The 27,436-nt window shown below is 39.7% G+C and overlaps 1 protein-coding gene across 1 annotated transcript; it reads left to right on the top strand.

Moving 5' to 3' along the window:
* The first annotated feature begins 6,516 nt into the window (after positions 1-6,516).
* Positions 6,517-16,570, top strand: dhodh (dihydroorotate dehydrogenase). Its single transcript, XM_010904844.4, has 9 exons — positions 6,517-6,617; positions 7,411-7,620; positions 9,097-9,296; positions 11,399-11,481; positions 11,925-12,112; positions 12,525-12,638; positions 13,796-13,949; positions 16,037-16,196; positions 16,289-16,570. Exons 1-9 carry the CDS (start codon positions 6,600-6,602, stop codon positions 16,356-16,358), a joined length of 1,197 nt encoding a protein of 398 aa, XP_010903146.2. The 5' UTR covers positions 6,517-6,599; the 3' UTR covers positions 16,359-16,570.
* The last annotated feature ends 10,866 nt before the right edge of the window (positions 16,571-27,436 follow it).

The raw sequence follows: 27,436 nt of genomic DNA, 5'->3' as shown, positions 1-27,436 counted from the left end.
AGATGCATTCACATACCAGACGCCTGTTTGGTAATTTGTAATGTCAGGGCTGAGCAGCCAGCGATAACCCCCTGAAAGAAGTAGTAGTTCAAAGTACAGTCCTGTTCCCAAAAAACATAAAATGCTAATAAAATCTGAATGCATTGATGTGCAAATAATTTATCCCTAAAACAATTTAGTTTGCATTTGATGCCAACAACACGTTTCAAAGTTGGGACAGTAGAATGTTTATCACTGTGTTGCATCACCTCTTCTTTTAACAATACTCTGTAAGGATTTGGTAACTGAGGAGCCCATTTGCTGTGGTTGTGAAAGTGAAATGTATTCCCATTCTTGCTTGATTTAGGATTTCAATTGCTCAACAGTTTGTTGTCTCCTTTGTCATATTTTTCATTTCATAATACGTCAAATGTTTTCAATGTGTGACAGGTCTGGACTGCAGGCTGGCCAGTTAGGCACCCAACCTCTTTTATTATGGAGCCATGCTGTTGTAATACATGCAGAATTTAGTTTGGAACTGTCTGGCTGAAATAAGCAAGGCCTTCCCTGAAAAAGATATTGCCTGGATGGCAGAATATATTGCTCCAAAACCTATATATATGTAGTTCAGCATTAATGGTGTTCTCACAGATGTTCAAGTCAACCATGCCATGTGCACTAATGCACCCCCATACCATCACGGATGCTGGCTTTTGAGCTGTGCACTGAGGATGGGGCGTCCACGACTCCCAAAAATAATTTACAGCAGACCAGAGGACAGTTTTCCACTTTGCCTCATTCCATCTTAAATGAGCTTGGGCCCAGAGAAGGCGCTGGCGTTTCTGAATCTGTCACAGTGTTGTGGAGTGGAAACAGTCGTAGGAAATGTGGTAAGGATTTCTATAACCCAACTCAAAGCATGTCGAAAACTGACTGAGCCATCCACTAATGTTCTTCAGCCTTGTGCCTTGTATACAGAGATTCCTCCAGATTCTCTGAATCTTTTAATGATATTATGTACTGTAGATGATGAGATCCTCAAACTATTTGCAATTTTACGTTGAGAAATGTTATTCTTAAATGGTTGCACTATTTCCTTGCACAGTCTTTCACAGAGTGGTCCCCTCCCAATCTTAATTTCTGAAAGACTCATCCTCTCTGGGAGACTCTTTATTTTTATCCAATCATGTTCCTGACCTGTTGCCAATTGACCTAATTAGTTGTGTGATATTCCACCAGGTTTAGTTTTTCAGCATTACACAACTTTTCCAGTCTTTTGTTGCCCCTGTCACAGCATTACTTTTTTGTAATGTGTTGCTGGCATCAAATTCAAAATGGGCATATATCTTTCAAGAAACAATAACATTTATCAATTTCAAAATTTGATGTTTTCTTTGTACTATTTGCTATTGAATAATGGGTTTAAATGATTTGCACTTCATTGCATTCTGTTTTTCATTACATTTTACCCAGCTTCCCAACGTTTTTGGAAACATAACTTTTTTGGTTGTATAACATAAAAAGAATATGTGTGCTGCACTTATAGCTGTTACTCTGTTAAATTCAGAATTGCCCATAAACAGATTGTGAATTCCAATAACATATTGAAATAACAGACGTGCTTTTTAGATGGTGAGTCATTAATGTAAATTTTGCCAGCTGGGGTGACGGAAATCACGAGGATGGTACAGAGCGAGCAGTAACTATGTGTTGAAATACCTCTCTACATTACCTGTTTGTCTCAGGACAGTGCGATGTATGTAGTGGGTGTCATTGGGCATGGAGCCCAGGCCTAGAAGTAGCTGAAGGGACACATTGACACTGGGCTCTATGATGAATATGACTGTGACATTGGGGTCCGTAGTGTTGAAAGTGGTCTCAATCCAAGTACCTTCCTCAAAGGATGTATTTGTGTGGAAAAGAGCAGGGGCATCTTGGCGTGGCAGAATGATCTACAGAAAAGGGAGGCAAATCACCAGACCAATTTGCAAGTATGGTTCTCTTTTTTAGGGAAATGGGGATGGAATGACTGCAGACCAAAGTTAAAGATTTTGTTAAGTTGGCCTGATTAATACTGTAGCCTACCTCAATTAAATCAGTCAGGTTTTCCACATTGATTTCCTTGAAACCAACTATTAGCACAAGGTTGCACACAGCCCCTGTGATGTATTCAGTTGTGGGATATGGGCTGCCTGTAGAATTTGTCATCTGACAGAAAAAGAGATCAAATCACAACTGAGCAAAATCACACAAAGAACCAACACAGTCATGCTAAAACACATGTCCTATTCAATGTACGGACCTGTACGTTAACAACAGAGTTGTTTTTCAAAAAGGACATCAGGGCAGATACCGACGGAAGCGTGATGTATGGACCGTCTCCAAACCCTAAAACTTTTTTATCCATTTGTAACGGGGTGAGGCTGATGGAAACAAAACAGATGGCTCAATTTGGACTAACAAGAACAAGATGTGGATAGGGAGTCAGGGGCTGTACCAATGAGTCAGACTGTGGAGGACTGGGGTGGAAAAACCAACCTGATCTGGTAGATGCTGACTGTGGGGTTACTCATGATGAAGGGCACATTGGGCTCACTGGTCACCACTAAGCCTACTGCCTCATAAATATCCAGAGACAAATCAAATGAAATTGTGTCCTGTCGAAGAACAGCTCAATATCAGCCAGATGCCATATCTATGAGCAGTCACAACACACAACCCTACCACTACTACTACTACTACTAATACCACTACTACTACTACTACCACTACCACTACTACTACTACTACTACTACTACTACTAATACTACTACTACCACTACTACTACTACTACCACCACTACTACTACTACTACTACTACTACTACTACTACTACTACTACTACTAATACCACTACTACTACTAATACCACTACTACTAATACAACTACTACTACTACTAATACCACTACTACTACTACTACTACTACTACTAATACCACTACTACTACTACCACTACTACTAATACCACTACTACTACTACCACTACTACTATTAGTATGCAAATGTACACCACTGTACAGATATTGAATGTGTTTGCGGTATGTATGGCTACAGTGGCAGGTAAGTGCGTAACCCACCGCGGTGTTGTTGTTCACACCACATCTCTCCTTTTTGAGAAGCATGAGTCCGCCAGTGCAGTTGATAATGAGGCTGGCAGTGCTGCGGTTGATTTTTAAAGCACTTGGGAACAGCCTCTGGGTTCCTTCTAGTAGAAGCTGAAGGTACATTTGCTGTTGGAGGAGTAAAGGTTTAGGCCTAAATTGGCCAGATTGATCAGTATTACACATTTAATTATATTTCTTGTTAGCTCTGTGGTGATGGTGCCCGTTCCAGAGGATGTAAATTCTGCAATTTACATGTTCAACTTAACCCACCAGACGTATCTATTATCATTGTGTGCATAGTTTACCACGTTGGCATCTGTAGGCTCTCCTACAGTTGTTTCCATGATTTCAAGTTCATTTTGAGCCTCCTGGGGGAAAAAACTGAGGATTGACTCTGAAACTCACAGCTACTGACAACTGCAGTGTAATTGTGTTAAAACTTTACAATTTGACATCAAATACGGTGTGACATCAGAATCTCTGACCTTAAGGAGCTGATCCATGTTTGCCACCTCCAGCTGCATGGCTGACAGATCCCTTGACCAACCTATAGGATGACGAGGAAGATGAAGACACAGAGAGACAGAGAGAGAACAAATCAAACAGATGCATTTAGTTCATTTAAGTACCAGGTTGGTTGAAACAGTGAAAGGTTTTTGACACCGTACTTTCTACCAACTTACGGTTGATGTTCACTTGACGGCGTTCCCTGTACTTCGAGTCGCCACTAGCTCCAAGTTGCTCCTATGAAAGTCAACTCAAGCCATTCATTTTCGCAATAATAATAAACTTAAACTGCACCACACGGTTGAAAAAAAGAATAACAAACACATAAATAACTATTTATTTATTTACACACCATCTACGGAGACAACAGACAGCTAAAAAAAACACTTACCATAAACCTTGATGCGTTTGCAGAGAGATTCAAATCTGTGGGGAAAAAAAAGTTACACAGCACATATTTCATGCAGTACATCTTTGAGCCCTCTACACTTTTGCGGATAAAATGTTATGTCTGCTTAACATGAAGCTTTGGACACAAAGTGTTTTCTCAGACAGGGGGTAACTGAAGGTCGGTACCCTGGGTGCAGAGGAATCCCCGCTGAGCCTTGCAGTTGGTTGATGTCACCAACTGAAATGGATCCATCATCATATATGTGCAAAGGAAAAGACTGTTTCCATTAACTCTGGATACACCAATCACACCTGCAGAGTTATACAGTACAGACACAAAAAATCTTTGAAAATCTTTAAAATACAGTTTTCATGCAATAACATAGTTTAACAGACGTCTTCCTTAAAAGGTCACTTAGGATCTGTTTTAAGCTTTTCCTCAGATCTATCATTTCATTAGAAAATCTACTCCATTTTATTGGTTTGCAGAGAGCTTAAGTCAATTACAGTGTCAGAACTTATGTCAAACAAAACCCAAGTTCAGCCCTGGAACCATATAATTTTGTCCAACAAGTAGTACTCGATTGTGTTAACAAATGTTTTCGTTGTTTTAGTACCTACTTGCCCAATAACAATTAAATGTGATGCGTGGCTTCTTAACACTTTTCATCAAATTTTAGGCTAGTAGCTCGTCTTTTTATTTTATCATATTAGATTGGCATGAATGCATTCGGTCATCACTTCATCAGGTACTCCTGTTTGCATAGCCACTAAAAGTCTTTCTGGTTCAAAAAGCATTTAAAAGATGCCTTTTAAACGGTTGAACCCACTATTTGATGAATGGGAAAACACAATTGTTAAGTCTGAGCAAACTAATTTGAAATTTGCATTTTCAATACATTTTCAACATCTTCTCAAATACATACATATTTTTTATGTATTGTGCTAGCAGAGTATGAGCTTTTTTAGTCTGGGTACCACAACCCAACAATTTGTTTGATATTTATTACGTGTGCTTTAATCTTTGCATTTGTACTTGTAAATGTTCTACCCTCTATTTGCACTTCTGGTTAGATGCTAACTGCATTTCATTGTACTGTATTCATACTGTTCAATGACTATAAAGTGTAATCTAATCTAATACACAGCTATGAATTCAAGTAGGATATTGAGAAGGTAACAAAAGAATTACTTCATAATATCTGTAAATTTGTTGATTTGATTTTCATCAGATATTTTTGTAGGCAAAATTTACATAACCAAATGTGCTTAGACACACCCTCTGCTATGGTTTGGGTAATATGTGCCGGGTCTCATCCCTGCCCCATTTGAATCCCTACTTAGCAGTATTTTTAAGGGTTTGTCAACATTTTCACTCACCAGTTACGGGCTCCTGATACTGTCCTAACATCCCTGTACCCACCCACCAAGTTAGATTCTCTGTCTGTCTCTCTTTTGAGAAGTCCTGTAGGAAAGATTTTGTCTTGCAGTCCAGGGCCTTCAGAAGTTCCCCTCCTCGTTCCTGGCAAGACTCCTGGGCTTGAGACCAGGTCATTGACTTTTGAGAAAACTCATAAGCAATATTTCTGTACACATTTTTGAATTCTGTAGAATCAGCATTCTCTGTATCATCTTTACTGCACGATGTAGTAGCCATAGATGCAAACCCCAAAGCAATCCACAAAAAGAAAGAGGCTCCTATGAACAAATCCATCCTCAATGGTAGAGCTACGGTAGCCTACAAACTGCAACTGAGAGAGCTCTATAACAAAGACAGATTCTGTCTTATGGAAATGAGGACGTTTCTTTAGAAAATCTGTGTGAATACACTTACTACATTAGGAAAATCACTACAGACACTCAAACAACATGCAAAGTGAATAGTGATCTTGCGTCACTGTCACTCAATGTCAGAGACGATGAAAGATCTACTCTGCTTTGTCAATGGGATGTAGATATAATGAAAATCAAAAGTATACACACCCTTTTTTTAAATACAGTTTATGTCCAGTAAAGGCTGAAATCAAAACAAATCATATCAGACCGATTTTTAACATTAATAATATGATCTGGTAACCAACAATATTGATGTAAAAAACTAATGGATAATTTCTTTGTTGCATAAGATTGCATAGTCCTCAACTAATAATTTATGGAAGCACCTTTTGCTTGGATTACTGCATTAAATATGTTTGGATAGGTCTCGGTCATGCACAGTTGGATTTTGCATTTTGCCATTATATTCCACTCTTATTGGCAGATGAGTTCAAGCTCAGTCCACAGATTTTCAGAGGGCAGCAGGGTTATATATTCATTGTCCATTCTATACTGACCAGAGCCCAATTCCTAACACGATGGGACTACAATTTAAATTAAACAGGATTATAATATATTTTGGTTTTCATTTATGCTATGCTTTAATCTTTTGACGATTTCTTATTCGCACATAAGTCGATGTCAGACACAATGCAGCTAACATGTAGAAACTGCCATTGAAATATCGCGATTCGCGAGACTACATACAGGAAGTCAGACTCCACATGGCGAGAGACGTTTGTGTTATAACAAGACATCCATGCCGGGACAAATGAAGGTAACGTCATCGTTGAAACAGACAGTGGTGTTTTACTATTTGTTTCTATAATAACAATATATTAACTTGTATGTCAGACAAACCAGACTGTAGCCACTAGAGGTAGCATGCTCTACATTAAGACGCAGTGTTGTTGAAAGAAGTGAGTTAACTATGCTCAACTTAGTAGGCGGGCTTGTTCATGTAACCTCCGTGAAGTAATTTGGTAATCAGAAAATTAGAAACTTTCATTTAATAGCCTTATTAATGCTGGTACATTTAGATTGCACTGATGTTTATTTAAAGTTGTTACATGTAGTCACTCTCTCTGTCTGTCTACCTCAGTAATTGTAGTAAGTCTAACTGCAATTTTGTGTAACAACATTTCTGCCTCTACTGTGGGCTTAAAGTAAAACGTCTAATTATTGACCGTGTTGGATACATCCCTTCTATGAAAAACTAGATTTTCCGGCATAGGGGTTTCGTTTAGGGTGAAACGTTTAGACATTATTGGTTAGCGTTAGGCATTAGGGCTAGGATAAGTTTAGGCATAACGGTTAAGTAATTGTGGTTAATGTTAGAGTTATGTGACATTGAATTGTTAACAAGGTTAGTAATAAAGGACTGTGTGTGAGGCGCTAATTTTGAAAATGATGAATCCCTGGCAAGACTCATCACGTGCCTGTATTTAATCAAGCAAATGGTGTCTGAAATTGCGTGGGATGGAGATCTAAAATTTGCTCCATCATAGATAAAATGTAAGTGTTGGATGTCTGTGTTTAGCAATGAATTAACATTGTGCCGTCCTTTGCAGCGTCTGAAGGATGCAGTGAAGATTCTAGGTTCTGGCAGCGTGTTGTTTGTCTCCTACCTCACCGCTGTGGGAGATGAACGCTTTTATGCCCACCAGCTCGTGCCCCTGCTGCAGAGATTCGTGGGGGCAGAGACTGCCCACGTCTTGGCTGTGAGGTTCATCAGTCTGGGTCTGGTGCCGCGGAACAGTTACCGGGACCCAGCATCACTGGTTAGTGTGGAAGGGGGTGTACATTACCTATTTCCTAGATGGGTTCCGTCTAGCTGTGTTACAACTACACACCTTGCAAGTTATGCCTTCGGCTGTTGCTGTGGCTCTTTGGTGTCACTTCAGGTTAATCTGGCCTGGATGACTGGCTAGGCATGTTTTAGAGCTTGGCTATCTCCCGGAAGTGAGCCAGGTGCCCTGTTTAAAGCCCAGAGTGAATTTGGCTAAAAATAAGTCATGGAATTTTGCACATGGAGTGATTAGTAGGATGCTGTGTTTACACATGAATAATTTAAAAAGACAAACAAAAAACCTCCGGCTTTGACTACCTTTTCAATTAAGATTATTTTTTTTTTATTAACGTTTTGTGCACAATGTTTCTTTTAGGATGATGCACTATGCTAGCTTGTTGACATCACGATTAGCAGCGACTCTAATTATTGTTAAATTTTATAAGAGGGCTTGAATTCCACCACTCTTGCCCATTCCTGTCTCGTGCAATAGATTTCATCAAAATGACCCTTTGCTTCAAAACCCTCTTTGCCACCCCCACCAAAGACAAGCAAAATTCACCTCAAATGATGTTGCAGAGCATGTGTTAAAACATTAGGGAAATGTGTTTTTCAGTAAATGTTTCTTACTTGAAGGGTGTTCATAAAGGTTCCATGTTGTCTCTGGGTTTCACTCCTGTGCTGTATAGATAGACCAATAAAAAAAATTAGGAGAGACTGAGTTGTGAGTTGGGGATCGCTGTCAGCATGGCTGCTGTCCTTTAAAAGAGACAGTCACATCATCATACATCTAAAATCTACTTTCATCAGAGAAGTCTCACCTTATAGGCAAATTATTGATTTTGCAAAATAAAATGGGTTACAAACCATTCAATTCTAGCCCATTGAAACATCATTGCCCCATACAACCTGACACCCATTTTAATATGGTTTGTGATTGGTGAGATTAATTTGTAAGAACAGTGTCTTTGGTGTGGCTTCGGCTTTTGAGTTGGCTGACAATAGGACTCCTTTAAATATATAAATTATTACATCAAGCTGCACACCCTTCAAACCAGAGCAGATTTAACTCAAACACTGCGATGTTGAGTTTAATCAATAAAAGTAATTTTATTTAGCCCTTTTTAAATCAGCAAACTGCTTTTACAGATTTGATGCGCAGTGCCTAGGAAATACTCCCTAGTTGGGTTGGAACTATGTGAGGAACCAGAGGTCAATATACAGTCAATATTGTAGCTAATTTGAACCCCATGTATAAGTACATAATCCTTATGACCCAAACTGATGCAAGTCACATTTTTAACTATTTAGACATAAAATGAAGAGGTTGAATACTTATTGTTTTAATATTTTTAATGTATTTGAATCACCATCAAAGCCAAGTGAATGGATATATTCTTATTATACCCTGTACTTTTGGGGGGGATCTTAAGCCACATTTTGCCCTGTTGTTACTTGTCATCTTCAGGAGGTGAACATCATGGGTCGTACGTTTAGGAACCCCATAGGGATGGCAGCAGGCTTTGACAAAGATGCGGAGGCTGTTGACGGGCTATATAGACTAGGCTTTGGCTTTGTTGAGGTTGGGACCATCACCCCCAAGCCCCAGGAAGGAAACCCCAAGCCACGTGTGTTCAGACTGATCTCTGACAAGGCAGTTATTAACAGGTATGGTTTAAAATAATATAACAATATAACATCATATGTGCAGTCATCAGAATTGATACAGTCAAGAGGGAAGCAGATTGTCTGATTTTGATTAATGCTTTGCCTATACATTTGATGTCGGTTATTGGTCTGCCAACATGATGAAACCAATGTTCTAAAATGTCTAGAAAGCCATTATGAAGCTAAAGACCTGGACCAAAATAATCATTAACATATCCAAAACTATAGGCTAACCCAACAAACAGAAGTTTCCAACATCTTTAAGATGGAAAGCACTGGTGAGCTCAGAACTTGCAAATGGCTTGGTACTGTAAGCCAAGTATATGCGACCAAATACTGAAGTGCTTTATTTGGATATATTAATCTGTCCCTGCAGTAAGGGGGCTATGCATAATAAGTGTTGTCATTTCTAAATGTTGAAAGCAGTTGGTACAAACACTCTATACTGTAACTTCATAGAGTATAGAACCAAAAGGAAAGAAATGGGGGCTCTGTATGTTTCTTCATTTCATTGTAATCCCTTTTTACAGTATTTGAAAGCTTTTCAATTTGTCAGAGAGATCTAACAGACAGCAAGTTACTTTTACATCCTCTGCTCAGTTCAAAGGGAATATGCCTGCCACCACCACATTGCATTAACTGGTTACGAACTACAGTTTTCCTTTTTCTTTTGTTGTAGCACTGCTTATTCACACAAACTAAAGAGCCAACCGGATGTTATCAGCATGTTACACTGCCACCTCCTCCCAGTTGGTTTCATAAAAGTTCTGTGAAATTACTTGCGAGGGTCCTACATATTCATGAGTTGTTAGAGCGGAGTGCTTTGCGTAATTGAAGGTGCATATTTGTTTTCAGAGTTGTCATCGGTTCAAGGTAAAGCTGATCACATCAAAACTCAGTCCTTTTACAGTATGTTCAGGCAGTCAGAAATAGTTACTAGACCTGCTTGACATGGTCAGAACATTTAAGATTTCTAGCACATTTCAAAACCATCCCATTTTTTTAGGGTTGTGTGATTTCCTTGTGTGTTTTGAATAGCAAATTCTACACAGAATGACAATAACACTAGAATGTCAGGGGTTTCTCTGCTATAGCACAACAGTATTGTAGGGTTAATGGTTGTGCCAGTGTATATATTTTTCTTACATCATGTACAGTAGTTATTCATGTATCATGTACAGTAGTTATCAAATGACTACTAGTCTGCATAAATTAGATGAGAATCAAAATGTTTTAATTTGGCATAGACTATTTTCAGGAATATTAGGACTTTGTTTACTCAGTCACATGGTGTCGAAAGACACGGCAAGAATCCTGTCTTCAGGGCTGTAGTATGTATCCCTTTAGTTGTCATTGCAGTCCCTTGCCAGTTCTTAGCATTATGAAAGTGCATAGTCTTTCTGACATCTCTTAAGTTCAATGTAGCCTGATTATTTGTTTTTGGGAAAAGCTTTAATGTTGTCCATGACAAAATATGTGACCTCAAATAAGACAAAAACAAATATTGGGCTGTTAGTAAAACTAGTTATTGTATTTTGATGTTTAGAATTTGGAATTGCAGCATATTTAGGGTCATTATTAAGACCTAAGCTAAACAAAACCGCTTATCTTAAGGTGAAAGTCAAGATGAGTGAGTTCCTTAGAAGAGCATGACATTAAAGGCTTCATTTCATATGGTGGTTTACAATTTACTCAACTCACTGAATGTGCATAGCAAAAACCATGTAACCGGAATTCACATTGTCATTAATTAAATAAGCATGCTTGACAAGTAGTGATAGACCCCAAATAATGGCATTATAAATAAATGGATCCTAAAATGCTGGGAAGAAAGATACATGTTGCATTAATGGCACAGATATTTTTAAGTTTTGTTATTACATGAACATTAAGTGCTTGTTATATTTTTGTGTATTACATGAACATAAAGTGCTTGTTATATTTTTGTTATTACATGAATATAAAGTCCTTGTTATATTTTTGTGTATTACATGAACATAACGTCCTTGTTATATTTTTGTGTATTACATGAACATAAAGTGCTTGTTATATTTTTGTGTATTACATGAACATAAAGTCCTTATTAATACTTTGTGTTTCAGATATGGATTCAACAGCTGTGGTCTTTCAGCCGCACGTGAGAGACTAAGGGCAAGAGAAGGCACCCAAGCTGAGCTGACTCAAGGTACGGGACGCACCTCCACATCTACATTTCTGTCAGGTGGACAGGTAGCTACCAACTACACAACACTTATGGGCCACCAATTCTATGTGGAAATTCCCCTACCTTGGTGCGATGGTCATGGTATGAATCTCAATTTCTGGCGGAGCAGGTAGTAAATGGTTACAATTAACTCTCCACATTGTTATTAGCCTAAACTGTTGTCACCAGATGAAAAAAAGTCACTGAAATGGTCTGCTTTTGTTGAAAACATTTTCACGGTTCTATTTTTAAAACATTTTCACGGTTCTATTTTTAAAACCTGGCCTTATGAAGTTTCGAGTTGCCTTTTTAATTTTCTTTCCAGTAAAAGAGAGCGTGTGTATCAAAGCGTCTCCTGCTGATGTGACATTCCGTAACCTCTCCCAGGGACATACATATCCTGCTGTCTGGGTCTGTGTTTTCAGCTGGCCTACCCCTGGGCATTAACCTGGGAAAGAACAAGCTTTCACCGGATGCCGCAGAAGACTTCCTGGAGGGGGTGAGGATGCTGGGCCCGCTGGCTGATTACCTGGTGGTCAACGTGAGCAGTCCTAACACCCCAGGCCTCAGGGACCTGCAGGGGAAAGGGAAGCTGTGTCAACTGCTGGACAAGGTCAGTGGCTTGCTTGGTTAGACTGGAGGAAATTTGATTTATTCCTCTTTATATAACTAGGGAAGTTAGTGAGATTGAATTTTCTAAATAGCAATTCCTTGAGTGTTTCTAGTGTGTGTGTGTGTGTGATTGTTTATTCCGGGAACACCTTCTTTCAACCTTTCCTTTATAGATGTATGGTATGTTGCTATGTTCTGTTCTGGCTTAAATTATGTAGCGGGACATGTGTTTTAATATTGTTTGCCGCAGCACTGTTGGGAGAGAAATTCCATAACTCATTTACACAAGTGTATTTCCCTTGATTGGTCTTTGGTAATGGCCGGTGCCAGTTCCTTTGATCTGGGAGTTTGTGATGCGTCTGCTATGGTGTCTGATTGTTTGTCTGTGTGTCTTTACCTCCCCTCCCATGCAGGTGCTGAGGGAGCGTGATGCCCTGCCGAAGGGACGCAGGCCACCTGTACTGGTGAAAATCGCACCTGATCTCACCCTCCAGGATAAGCAGGACATTGCCGATGTGGTCACAGAGGTCAGTTATAGAGGTCAGCGTGGTCCCATCTGTGGCATGCTCCACGAGCCTCCAGCCCCCTTATGGATAAAACGGCCTCAAAAAGGGGGGGGGGCACAGTTTAGAGTTGTATGTTTTAGAACAGCTGGGGGTTCATCAATCAAGTATTAGTGAATGCAAATTGTGATTTATAGCCTAAGAGAAATCCACCATCAACGTTTTCAAAGTATTTGTGTCGTTGAGTTTGAAAGCTATACTATTTGAACCACGTTCAGCCTAGTGGAATGGAGAATTGAAACATTCATTCTCAGTCCAAGATAATTTTTTGTTTTTTGGGGGCTATTTACATAGGTCTGTTCAAATATCAATATGGTTTTTAATATCAGTATGAGTTAAACTGCAGATGAAGCTGTCCAATTCCTAACAGTATAGAGAGAGTTAGTGGCTGTGGAAGACATCCTGCCACAGACCCAAGTGCTGTTGTCTCTGTTACTATGGTAACCTATGTTCAGGGACTGCTGAAATGGTCTGATTTAGGATATTTTGGCTTGGACTCAGGTCACTTATTCTTCTTGGCTGCTCTGTGATCAAAAACTAAATCGCAATACTGAGTAAATTGCAAAACATAATAAATTCACTTTCTTGTAGAATGAAGATTTTTCTTTCCTGGGGGTTGGGTTGACAAAATGGGAATGGTGTTGTAATATTTATTTGTTTCTTATTGTGAACGGAAAATGTTAATTTAATTTTCAATTACAAAAACATTGTATTTACAGCTACGTCAAATTGTTTGACAAAGTAAAAAGTCAAGTCTGAGTCCACGTACACTGTATGTTATGGAGTGGAGGAGAGTAAGATGTTTTGTATGAAGCATAATGTGGTAATTCACCGATGTTCTACATTCATGGTAAATAATATGTATAGTACTTTCAATGGAAGCTGAGACCGATAGATTAATAATAACATATCTGCCACTGCTAAAATATTTCCTTTGATTTCTATGTGAAACTGTGAGCTGTCTTTTTGGCTGCTTAACTAACTCTTGAAATGGACCGCCCACTTTTAAACGGATAATAATAGGCTATCACCAATGTAGTAAAGGATTTGTTTGGCTCAATAATTTGATTGTTTCATATTGTTTAATGTCAACTAAGAAATAATGATGGTTTGTGTTTTAGCTTGGTGTGGATGGGCTGATAGTATCCAACACCACAGTATCCAGGCCGACAACCCTACGGGACCCCCAGAGTAAAGAGGAGGGAGGGTTAAGCGGTCAGCCCCTCAAAAAAATCTCCACAGATCTTGTGGGAGAGATGTACATCTTGACAAAAGGTTGGTAAGATTATTGAAGAATCGTTAGGGGTAAACACTGTGTCTTTTTATTTAACTAGTTTTATTCAGCTTTTTTCTTGTTCTAGCTCTTGCCTTGTAATGTTATTGCGTTCCCAGTACTCCTACCCCTCATATCTGAGTTAAAATTGCGTCAGCCTCTCTTCTAACGCACAGAACTGTGATTCCGATCTATTTATGTTCCCCTGCTCCATCTGGTTTTGCATTAATGGCAGTGCATTTATACAGCATTCTGTATGACGTGGATCAGGACATGCATTCCTGTGTGGGGGGGGGGATGGGGGATAGAAATGAATCCGTTGTAGGGTGGTTGACATCAGCCAGTACTATGAGTGTGGTGCTAAGCCCAGTGAGGAACTCTCCAAGGCCCCCTGGTGGGTGACGCACAAAAGAAGTGGTGAGCTTTAGTGGACAAGTGACAGCATGGAATTTTAAACAGGTGAGCAAGGGGGAAGTGAGAGAACCTCCACTTTGGAGAAATGAGTCGCTCTGTGCCACCAACACGACGACCACATCCTCTCAGACTATGGGAGAACACGCAGTTCCGTGGAGTGACAGCAGCTGGAGTAGAAGTATTCTCTGGAGTATTCTGTCTCCGGCAGGGCCGAAAAGTCAAGGGACTGGAGTCTGAGAACTCTGCCTTGTTGACAGCAGATTGACAGTTCCATATGCTCTTGGGGACCAGGAATTTCCATTGGGTTGTGCAGGCAGGAATTTCCATTGGGTTGTGCAGGCAGGAATTTCCATTGGGTTGTGCAGGCAGGAATTTCCATTGGGTTGTGCAGAAGGTTTGAACCATGGAATGGGAAGCATCTGTAAGAAATACAAGGAGGGGAGCAAATGGGGATGGAAATTGTATTTTTACTGGCCGAATCAGCGCAACCATCAAAAACAAAATATTTATGATTTGGTCAAACATTAATGAGAACCGTTCTTGTCCTGGAATCGCAATTTCAACTTGTGTGTGTTTCGTGTGTGGTGGCTAAACTATAACTGGCAGCCGAAGTGCAACAAGTTGAAGAATCAAAGGCACTACTGTAAGCAGTGTGGTACAGCAGTTGTGGGTAATTGAAAGGTTGTGACTGCATCGACCCTAAAGCTGTACCACCACAGTGCCAAACATAAGTCCTGCAAGGACGAGTATGTGATCCTAGAGGCTGATCCCCCATGCTGGGGACTTTCAGAGGCAAGACAGAGTCTAGAAGAGCAAGGAACCAATCGCATCATGCAGTTAGATGAGAACTGTCCCACTTGAAATGTTGCTGAGGAGACAGGTTGGGATTAGTGAAGGAGGCTATAACCTTCGAGATAATATTATCTGACTCTGTATTGTTCTCTAAGTATATGTCATGATTAGTACTTTATAATGAACATGTTGCCCGGCTTATAAGCAATTATGAATACTGATTCAGTCATCATTTTTGTGTTTGAGGAGAAATAATCCGGACGCAGGGACGTCAAATCTGTTAAAATAATGATGTATTGTCCTTGGGGGAGCAGAAGTCCTCAGCTAGATGAAACCGCTACAACCCTGATCACGTTACTTCTACAGGCTCTGACAGTTACTGACACCAGAATTATTGCAGGGTTTCTTAAACTTTTCAGCTATAAACCCAAATTACAAATAGTTTCACGGGACCCATGCTACTAAAGCATGCAATTATACATACATTTTGGGTTTATTTCATTGCCATTATGCCTAAAAATCAAATCACTAAAATGAAATGCCTATATACTTTCTTCAGTTAAGAAATTCCACATCATGTTGGTCTTCATCCTTTTTTTTATTCAGAACTGTTATTGATGCTCGATTTTAAATCTCAACTGAAAAAGATTAATAATTTAACACAAAATGTCCCAGGGGATATAAGACACGTCTCCATCTCTTTAAACAGCTTCTATGGCCGAGACACAGCTGCTGAGGACTGACAAATGCCGAAGAGACACCATTGGAATAATTTCCAGGAAAAATGTGCTTGGATGTCTCGACCCACAGATGAAAAAAATTCTGCTTAAAAAAAAAATAATTCACCCAGTATTGTTATTCACATTTGTCTTCCTCATTGAAGGTAAGGTGCCAATCGTTGGAGTTGGGGGTGTGGCCAGTGGGCAAGATGCCCTTGACAAGATCCGTGCTGGAGCGTCATTGGTCCAGCTGTACACTGCTTTAACCTATCAGGGTCCACCAATTGTCACCAAAATCAAAAGGGAACTAGAACAGCTTTTGAAGTGAGTGTGCATTATAATTTTTTAATGACTAGCGGTTTAATGTGATCAGAATGCTTCTGATTTTGTATTCTTATCATCAACATGTTTTACAGTGAACAAGGATTTGCAAGCGTGTCCGATGCAGTGGGGGCTGACCATAGGCGTGTTGATGAAAGACTTTAACAGCAGAGTCAACAGGGACAAGGATTGAGTCTTCAACCGGATCAGTTGAAGGCTGTGGGTCATGTTTCTCGCACATCTTAACTATAGTGTACATATGAGACACTAACACGCAAAACATTTAGTACACCCTTGACATCCCACTCAAAAGAAAAACGCCTTACACAGTATTCAACAGGGCAGGAAAAGGAGGAAAAGTCCTCTTGGACTATTTGTCCCTACTGGAGCTTATACAGCTCACTGGTATGGCTATACTGCTGGGAGATTTAGAACAGCTTATTATAGACTGGGGGTTCATCAATCAAGTATGAGTGAATGCAAATTGTGATTTATTGCATAAGAGAAATCCACCATCAACGTTTTCAAAGTATTTGTGTCGTTGAGTTTGAAAGCTATACTATTTGAACCACGTTCAGCCTAGTGGAATGGAGAATTTAAACATTAATTCTCAGTCCAAGATCATTTTTTGTTTTTTGGGGGCTATTTACATAGGTCTGTTCAAATATCAATATGGTTTTTAATATCAGTATGAGTTAAACTGCAGATGAAGCTGTCCAATTCCTAACAGTATAGAGAGAGTTAGTGGCTGTGGAAGACATCCTGCCACAGACCCAAGTGCTGTTGTCTCTGTTACTATGGTAACCTATGTTCAGGGACTGCTGAAATGGTCTGATTTAGGATATTTTGGCTTGGACTCAGGTCACTTATTCTTCTTGGCTGCTCTGTGATCAAAAACTAAATCGCAATACTGAGTATATTGCAAAACATAATAAATTCACTTTCTTGTAGAATGAAGATTTTTCTTTCCTGGGGGTTGGGTTGACAAAATGGGAATGGTGTTGTAATATTTATTTGTTTCTTATTGTGAACGGAAAATGTTAATTTAATTTTCAATTACAAAAACATTGTATTTACAGCTACGTCAAATTGTTTGACAAAGTAAAAAGTCAAGTCTGAGTCCACGTACACTGTATGTTATGGAGTGGAGGAGAGTAAGATGTTTTGTATGAAGCATAATGTGGTAATTCACCGATGTTCTACATTCATGGTAAATAATATGTATAGTACTTTCAATGGAAGCTGAGACCGATAGATTAATAATAACATATCTGCCACTGCTAAAATATTTCCTTTGATTTCTATGTGAAACTGTGAGCTGTCTTTTTGGCTGCTTAACTAACTCTTGAAATGGACCGCCCACTTTTAAACGGATAATATTAGGCTATCATCTACTGGAGCTTATACAGCTCACTTGTATGGCTATACTGCTGGGAGATTTACCATAAAAGCCTGCTGACTTATGGCCAGTAATTATGCTATTGCCCTTTCTTTAAATGCCAGATATATTCCCCCAGTGATCACCTTAACATTAGCAAAAGGTGAAATGGTAATTGACCAGGCTTTGTTAAATATATAAATGGACAACTGCAAATTCAGATCACATTTCAGAAAGTTCTATGTAAACAATTTCAAATACAATAGATGCATATAAATAGCAGTACACAGTGTAGTTACATTACTGTAACTAAATAGACTACTTGAGTCTAAATACATGAAGTGCCTTGATGTCATTTAGCCTTTATGCTTACGGTTACATTTCCAATAACCAACAAATCCAGTGTGAGCTATAAATATGGCAGGTTCCCAAACTGTCATTCCAGGCAGAATTTTAGTGCAGATTTCATTCAGATATCATTCAATGGCCATGGACAGAGAAGCCATCTGATTTACTAGATTCAAGTAAAAGCAGGAAGTGTTTGTGTATTGTAGTCAGTCAAACCTATATATGCATATTCTGAGGAAAAAGGTAGGACACCCTACCCCCTAATACCTAGTGTTACCTCTCTACCAGTCTCTGACATCGGTCTGAGGAAAGTTTGCCCCACTCATCAATGCAGAATGCTTTAACCTGTGTGATGTTTGAGGGGTTTCTTGCATGTACACCCCGTTTCAGGTCACCCCACAGCATCTCAATGGGATTAAGATCTGGGCTTTGACTGGGCCATTTCAGGACTCTCCATTTCTTAGTTTTTAGCCAGTCCTTGGTGGATTTACTGGTATGTTTAGGGTCATTGTCATGTTGCAGGGTCCAGTTCCGCTTTAGCTTTAATTTTCTTACAGATGGTCTTACTTGTTGCTGAAGCACCCTCTGATACACTGTAGAATTCATGATGGATTCTATAATGGTGAGCTGGCCAGGTCCTGCTGCAGCAAAGCATCCCCAAACCATGACACTTCCACCTCCATGCTTCACAATTGGTATGAGGTTATTTTCCTGGAATGCTGTATTTGGTGTGTGCCAAACATGTCCTCTGTTCTGGTGTCCAAGTAATTCTATTATATACTCATCTGTCCAAAGAACATTATTTCAGAAGTTCTGTTCTTTGTCTACGTTCTCTCTGGCAAACTTCAGTCTGGCCTTAGTGTTTCTCTTGGAGAGTAAAGGTTTCCTCCTTGCACACCTCCCATGAAGATTAAACTTGTGTAGTCTCTTTCTGATTGTAGAGGCATGCACTTTCATATCAACGGTTGCCAGAGCCTGCTGCAAGTCCCATGATGACATTTTAGGGGTTTTGGAGACTTATTTTAGCATCTTGCGGTCTACTCTCAGGGTGAGCTTGCTTGGACTGCCAGACCTGGGCATGTTGGCAGTTGTTTTGAATGTCCTCCACTTGCACACTATTTTCCGGACAGTGGAATGGCTGATTTCAAACTCTTGAGATCTTTTTAAATTCCTTACCAGACTCATCAGCTGCAACAATCTTCTTTCTGAAGGCCTCAGACAGGTCTTTTCGATCTCCCCATGGTGTTCACTCTCACGTCAACTGTCAAGACACACCGAACTGAATGTCTGAGGTTTAAATGCGGCAAGCCTCCTTCAAAATGCTGAGTAACAATGTTCTAATCATGTGCACCTGATGTGATACACCTGTGTGTGATTTCAGCCATTTTAGTGGGACAAAATGTGGGGGTGTCCTAATTTGTTTTTTATTACATTTTACAGATGTTTTAAAGTATTTCCTTCAGTTTTACTTGTTTAGTTATATTACTTGAATCTCTCAGTATTGCTAAAATTGATATTAAATATCCATATGTCTAAATGTTTTCATAGGGTGTCCTAATATTTTCACGACTGTAACTTGACTGCTCTGTCAGCTGCGGCTGTGCACATCAAAAAGAAAGCAGACTGATGTTAGTGGCTCCAAATCTAGGACAGAATGTTGACTACCTGTTCATGTTAGCTTCACTTTGTTAAAAAAATAAATGTATCAGTGTATGAAGTTACAAGTTATCATAGGTGAGAAAGTACATAATAAACAGGATAACGCTGCAACAAAATTAAGTGAAAAGAAGGAAATGTTCTGACTTTGAAGTGAAAAATCTAAACAGTTATCAGGTGTTGTGTTGTCTGCTGTCAGTAGGCCACATAGGGTTCATAGTACCTTCTGCTCTCAAGTGGTGTGACTCAGCTCCTTGTGAGGCAGCAGCTGTGTGAAGACTGGCTTTGACAGCTGACCCCAAAAACTACCTGGATGCCTCTAGAAATGTAGCTTGCATGAATTTGGAGTCGTTCGTTCAAAGAAAATACACTAGGATGAGTCGACCAATGTGAATTCCAATACACAAGGTTCTTAGCTCTGCATGCAAATATGTAAACAAAACATGTTTACCGAACCAGCTGCTCTCTTTTTTTCCTGGACCATGCAAAATAACATGTAAAAAAAGGAAAAGGGCTCAATCAACTGACTTTCCCCTGAGCGGAGTAGACTGCGTCACATAGTCCCATATGTACACTACTTGCTGCTGGCCTGTGTAGGCATAATATTCAAATGGTTGGTCTAATTTTGTAATGATTCCTCTATCCTCTGGTCTCTTCTTTCTGAGTCCAGCCCATTTTTAGACAATGATGCGCATTGAAAATCCATTTAGACAGTGATGCGCATTGGAAATCCATATAGACAGTGATGCGCATTGGAAATCCATATAGACAGTGATGCGCATTGGAAATCCAATTTGTAATGTCCGTTACACTTTATTTTGAGTGTCCCAATTTCCATCTGTAGATGTTCTATAGATCGTATTACTAGCAACAAACTTTAAATAAACCTTTATTGGTTAATAAACAACTGCATGCTAAGCTTATGTTTAGAATTAGGTTTAGGGTAAGAGTTTGAATAACGGTTGCTGACTATAACAATCTGTAGTGCATCTATAGGCAGACGTTGAATTGCATTCATGTCCACAAGTGAGGACCAAGGACTCTGAAGGTTTGTGTCTGTATGGATGAATGGTCTCAAATCCCTTCCCGTGTTCTGTAGTTATCAGTGCTGTCCTGGCAGGGGACACGTCATTTAACTTAGCTGTTGCATCAGTGTAAAAGGCATGTAGCTCCTAAAGCCTATAATGAATATACATAATATATGAATAGATCATAATAAAATACACAGCTGCAGATTTACCTTAGATGATTCCACTTGATCTAATCTCTCCTGTTTCTAACGTTGGGGGGTTCATCCCCCGCTCCTACCCTGCCATCCCCGTATATTGACATTCTTAGATGCCCTGAATAGGTTTCGTACAATACGAATGTAGATCCAGTAGGGATAAGACGTTGCTTTCGATTCCTAATGAGAAAGACCCCATGATGTGTGGTAGACCTGGGTGTACTCTTTCACCTAGAATTGCTGCTGCTGCTGTCCCATATGTAGGAATAAGTCAGGCTGACATGGTGACACAACCTGAGGCAGGGTCAGAGGTAATGGTGGGTTATTACCATAGGGAGAAGATAAGAGGGGACAGCCTTCCTCTTTTAAGATAAACAAAACAGCATTTGACCTGTAGGCCGCCTGTTGCCACCCTCTGTGCCCTAGCTAAGAGCAATACGATGAACATTTCAACTAGATACATGGAAATTGTGCTGTACCATAATCAAAAGTATATTTCAGTCACAATATCACAATATCTTTCAATTCGGTACAAATGTGCAGTATGTACGTACTGCAATATCTATGGTAGAATGCAGAAATAATAATTGCAGAGTTGAAATGTATACAGGATTGTGAATGAGCCTCATTCAATACATGATACATGGAACTTATGGCGTGGTCAAGCAGTTCACAGCAGGATAGATTATTTAGATACAAGACTGAATTTTGGAATACAGTTTGATTGAAGTGGTAGATACTGCCCACTATCTTATCCGTGATTGCAATTCTTCCTTGGGTTAGCAGTGAGGACTGTGCCATCCACACTTCCCTGTTTAACCCAATATCCTGCTTTTAACTGATATTGAACCCTATTATTTTGTGTATGGCTGTTCAGCTGTTACCACTCAACCATGGCTTAGATTCAGATTTCAGAAGTGGTGTGGCTGTGACAGCAAAGTAACACTGCTTTCTACTTGAATTTGGAACCCAAGCTAAGCATGATACAAGGGGCCTTTAAACAAGCTTGTCAGAAATAGTCTGCTCCATGCAAACATGTCAAGAGTAGCCCAGTTCTACCTTCCTCTGGACTCCAAAAACAACACTGGTTTATTTGACATGCCAGAAAACACAACAGTCCATCATCAACATTAAACCCATCTCCTCTGACAACGTGAATGTGTTTGAATGCTTGGTGTTGGTCTGAGCACTTTTGTCTCACCATGGTACATACTACTTTTCAACGTGTGTTTTTGTCCTTTCCAAGAGGAGAGAGGGTAGACGGTGAGAAGCAGACTAGACTTTCTCCAAAGAGAAAAGGCTTAACATTTGGATTTGATCCCTATATTTAGAATGGTCTTGCAGATATTTGGGTGTTATATAATCCCACTGCTCCAGATAACCCAAGAAAACAGACTGTACACTACAGAGCCATGCAGAAAACCATATGGGACTTCAACTCCTATCAGCTCAGGGGAGCGTGAAAGTAACAGGAGAGAACATGGTAGACAGAAATACTATGTATAGTCTAGTGATTATATTTCATTTTCTGGGTCTCACAGGGTAGGCTATAATATTATGGGTACTCTTAACCAAATTAGTTTGTGGTAACACTTCATGCTGAGGACAAAAGTCCCATCTGAGACCCTCAGAAGAAAGATTATTGATGCTCATGAATATGGGAGGGATTACAAAGCCATTTCCAAGCAACTGGAAGTACATCATTACTTTGACTGACAGATCTACAAATGGAAAAAATCCCAGGCCACTGGCAATCTACGTAGGACAGGTTGTCCCAACAAATTCAGGCCAAAATCCAAACAAAAGATGCTTAAAGACGTTGCTGGTTAAACATACATTAATGCAGAAATGACAGTTTCTAACTCCCTGTATTTTGTAACTGAACTTGAAAGAATATCCAAAACTCTTTCTAATCCCCAAAGAGACCCATTTGGTGCTGTTTGAGAGAGTTCCCTCAATCCCCATAAGCAGTTTTCAGTTTCTGTACTCATGCCAGAGCTAAAAACAGACTTGGGCCACAAATGGTCATTCCTTATGACACATATTTCCCCTTAAGAGCTTAGAGAAACAATTAATAATTCATTAGTTCCATAAAAAGACAGTACCAAAAAAACACAACAGACGTCACATAAAGATGATAAAGCTGTCAACATGCCCTAGACAATCCCCCTGCTGGTGGCAATGTTTAAAACCTACTTCTGTGCTCCAGGCTGTGTTCATATTAGAGTAGAGGAGTCTGTGTAAGTGTAGCACAGGTCTCAGGTCAAAAAAACACACCTGCCCTGTTGTAAACCAGACTGCGATCATACACCAATGAGCAGTAAGGTATCTGCAGACAGATATGGAAACCAGGAACCAAGAAACCATACTGCTACGATAAGATGTATTTATACTCAACAAAATCCATAAGCTTATTTATTCTCAGGTGAAATGAAATGCCAGCTGTTTGAATCCAGTGAAACAGGGAATGGAACTACGAAGTGATCTCAGCAAGAGTGCAATGTGGTGATGTTGTGGGCAGGAGTCAGGACACAGGCGTGGCGAGAACAGAGGGCTTGTGATAAAAGAACCAAGACAAACAAAAACAAAACAGTACAACGCCAAACAAGAAACAGAATCCAGAAAAAGTCAGATGTTGAATTGATGTTAAAACCCCACAATGGCACACCGATACTATCCACTTGTATGTAGAACAACCTGTTAGAGCTCCAATCTGTGACAACAAAACCCACTGGCTGAATAAAACCCTGACTGTTTAGCTGATGACCCGTTCTGCAGTCTGTACAGTGTGTTGCAGTTTAATGGTCATGGAAGGTCAGAATCCGAGGATTGACTGGGAGATCAAGTTTCAGCTGCAAGTGTGCCTCGGTGATGGTAGTGATATTGTCCTCCAATCAGAGGTTGCGGAAGATGATGGTCCCTAGGACTTTGAAGGATTCAGTCAAACTAACAGCTGATCCCTTAATCTCCCTCTCCACACATTTGTCCTGGTTACATTTCTGGTTATTTTGAGTGTGTCAGGCCACCAGCTGGTCGACCTCTACACATAGTAGATGCACTCATCGCCGTCAGTGATGAAACCAACCGGAGTGATGTCATCTGTAAACATGAGCAGTTTGACGATTCCTTGTTTTAGCTACCGAACTGTCATTGATGTGACCAGAAGAGTTGAGAGCACGCATCCTTGTGATGCTTTACAATATATGGGCATGGAACCAATTTGGGGTGCGTGTGTGTGTGTAAATATCAGTATTAGTCCAAAGTTTGGACACACATCCTCATTCAAAGATATTTCTTTATTCTTACTATTATCCACATTGTATAAATAATAGCGAAGACCTCAAAACCTTTAAGTAACACATATAGAATCATAGTAACCAAATCGAAATACACCCCTTCGTCTTGATGACAGCTTTGCATACTCCTGGCATTCAACCAGCTTCATGATACAGCCACCTGGAATGCTTTTCCAACAGTTCTGAAGGAATTCCCATACATCCTGGGCACAAGTCTCTTCTCGTTCAATTCCTTCAGTAGTGGTGTCTGTACAGCAATTCGTTGATTCTACAGCAAAGTGTGATTCACAATGTCTCTGAACAGTGAAATGTGTCTGTTGAACTCTGTGAAGCTTAAGGGCTGTTTTCTGAAGCTGGTAACTCTAATGAACTTATCCTCTGTAGCAGAGATAACTTTGGGCCTGTGGCGGTCCTCAAGTTTAATCATAGCACTTGGTGGTTTTTGCGACGGGACTTGAAGACTGGACAGTAAAGTTGTGGGGCGTCAGCCGTCTCAAGCAATTCAAGTAAACCTACTACGTTTGCAACAGCCTTTCAGATTCATTGCTTTAGCCATTTGTACCCTGTTGTTTAATTTGGACAGATCTATTTCTCTAATGCATCAACTCGATCTGAAGCGCTTTCAGCCGTCCTTACGAGTGCATCGATTTGTTGGCTATGCACAGCAGATGTGAGAGTAAGAGCTTCAATTTGAGCCACTGTCATGGTGTCATCAATGTTCAGAACTGTGGAGGCTTCAGAGGAGGCTTTCTTGCCTAGTTAGTTTATCATGCACAATATGGTGCTCAAGTTCCCACACCTTGTTACCAGACACATAATAGGTTTACTTTATGGAAATAGAAATCGAATACAGTGTTTCCCATTTGTGATTGGCAATAAGGAAGAAGAACCACAGGAGAGGGAGGAAATGCTTTAAAGCTGGTTGGGTGGCAGCGTATGAATGAGATGTACAGCTTTCCAAAATAAATAGGCAGGCCTCCCAACAAATAATTAGATGATCCAGAGATGGGCTGATGATGGTCAGAGTGGAAAGCGAACAGTGCTGTCATTCTGATGCACACGGCATCAAACAGCTGAGTACATACAGTACATATTGTATATGCTATATGATACAGCTCAAATTATAGGTCCACTGTGAGATTGGGAAATAAACTACACACCACAGCATATTTTCATCTTACAACTGTTCCCTTGACAGTCCTGAGGCTTGTGTCAGCTGACCAGCTATATGTCACATTTATGTCATGCCAGCACTGCAGGGCAAACATACTTGACAACATCTCTGCCAGGCGAGCCTCTGCTCTTACATCACCCCAGCTTCCCCCACTCCGTTTCCATTGCCTCTCTGTGCCCATGGGGATGACTGGTGGCTACTTGTGCTTCCTTCACTCCCTACTCTGCACATGCTCTTCATCTGTATCTGCTGCTAAATCCGCTTCTATCAATCTAAATTCTAAAGTTTGTTCAATTATTTTCTACTTTATATTCTCTCCATAATCCTCTAGCTCTTTTCTCCTCTTCTTCCCTCTATGGGGATGATTTTGTCTACCACTTTCACCACTCACTCCTGTTACTAGTAATGTACAGTCACCACTTGACCTACCCACTCAACCTATTCCCTACACCCTTGCCTTGACCATCTCTGCAGACCTCTCCTTCCTTGCTTTCCTTCATTTATTTCTGACCACTGGCTTCATCCCCTCTGACTTTTCATTCCAAAACACAGCATGCTGTCTTTGACCAACTCGTTATCTCCGAATGACATCTGTAAGAATTATCTTTTGGACCCGGAACAATCATATGTCATGACAGATCACTCAGCTACTCTCCTCTGTGTCACTGGGGCTTTCCACTTTGCCAGTGCTGACCCTGCTGAAATGTAGGGAACTGCTTAGAACTTTAGCAAAGATAGAAATGGGCGAGGGACTTCGTTTGCCCGACTGTCATTGTTCATCAATTGACTTGAGGAGAGAATCTGAATGATGCCCGGAGAGGGATCATTCCACTTTTACTGCTGCATTATGGACATTTATTCTGGATGTATTATGGACATTTATTCTGGATGTATTATGGACATTTATTCTGGATGTATTATGGACATTTATTCTGGATATATTATGAACATTTATTCTGGATATATTATGGATATTTATTCTGGATATATTATATACATTTATTCTGGATGTATTATGGACATTTATTCTAGCTGCATTATAGACATCTATTCTGGATGTATTATGGAATTTTTTTCTGGCTGCATTATAGACATCTATTCTGGATGTATTATGGACATTTTCTGATATTACAGTACAAACTGTTAGAGGATGAAGGACCTTGGTTAATTCACCTTAGTTAAAGGTTTTCATAATTGTTACAGTATTAAAGTGTTGGACATAGTTACCTGAAGGTTAAATAATCTTGTAATGTATTGAATATGTGGAGTTGTGTTGAACTTTTCTAGGTTTGTACTAGACCTTTATGGTGTTAATGCTAAAATGTCCCCTAATTTGTGATTTGAACTAATGCTGTGTATACAACTGTTTTTGTCATCTAGTTCATCTAGTGCATTAAATCACCCATTTCCATGAGATATGTTATGATCTGAACTAAATGTTTGAAGTGTGCCATCATTTCCTAAACATCACTGTGGAAAAGTTTATTTGTTGATATGCTATCACTAGTTGCTATATGACGGGTTTCACATTGATCTCCAGTGATCAAAAGGTAAAATATATATAAAACAATTGTTATTTAAAATGTGCATTCCATTATGGTAACAGATTAGTCATTTACCTACCTTGAATGAAAAGCCATTTAGAAAGGTGTAAATCACAGTGCTTAAAAAAGCTTATGTCGATAAAAACACCTCCAATTGTTGATTCCCCAAACGCCTTTCTGGAACTGGATTCTCCTGGTCCAAATGTAGAGAAAAAATAGAAAGGGAATTATGTTCCATTTACATGCACATAACGGGTTTGAATTGGCTCCTACCTGCATAATGTGTAGCTTGGATAACTGCTGAGGCTGTGAATTGTAGATCAGAAGCCTGAAAGAAATTATGTTATGTCTGAACACATTAAACTCACAAATTAAGTGTTTCTATGCATTTATTACAAAATCTGAGGTCATCATCTGATGAATAATACAGTGCTGATTGAGTTATTTACAATGTTTCCACGACACACCTAAAGTCACATAATACATCAACCAAATTATATTTCATTTCAGTGACATTGGATATTTTGCACTGTCTGCAACATTTACCAACAGCTTTTAGTACAGGTCACTAGTTATCCAGATTTTTGGGGGATAATGTTTATGCAACAAAAGTTGTATCGCT

The sequence above is a fragment of the Esox lucius genome, chromosome 2 (assembly GCF_011004845.1).
Source record: "Esox lucius isolate fEsoLuc1 chromosome 2, fEsoLuc1.pri, whole genome shotgun sequence".
NCBI classification, from domain to species: domain Eukaryota; kingdom Metazoa; phylum Chordata; class Actinopteri; order Esociformes; family Esocidae; genus Esox; species Esox lucius.
This window is presented reverse-complemented; position numbering and strand designations above follow the sequence as displayed.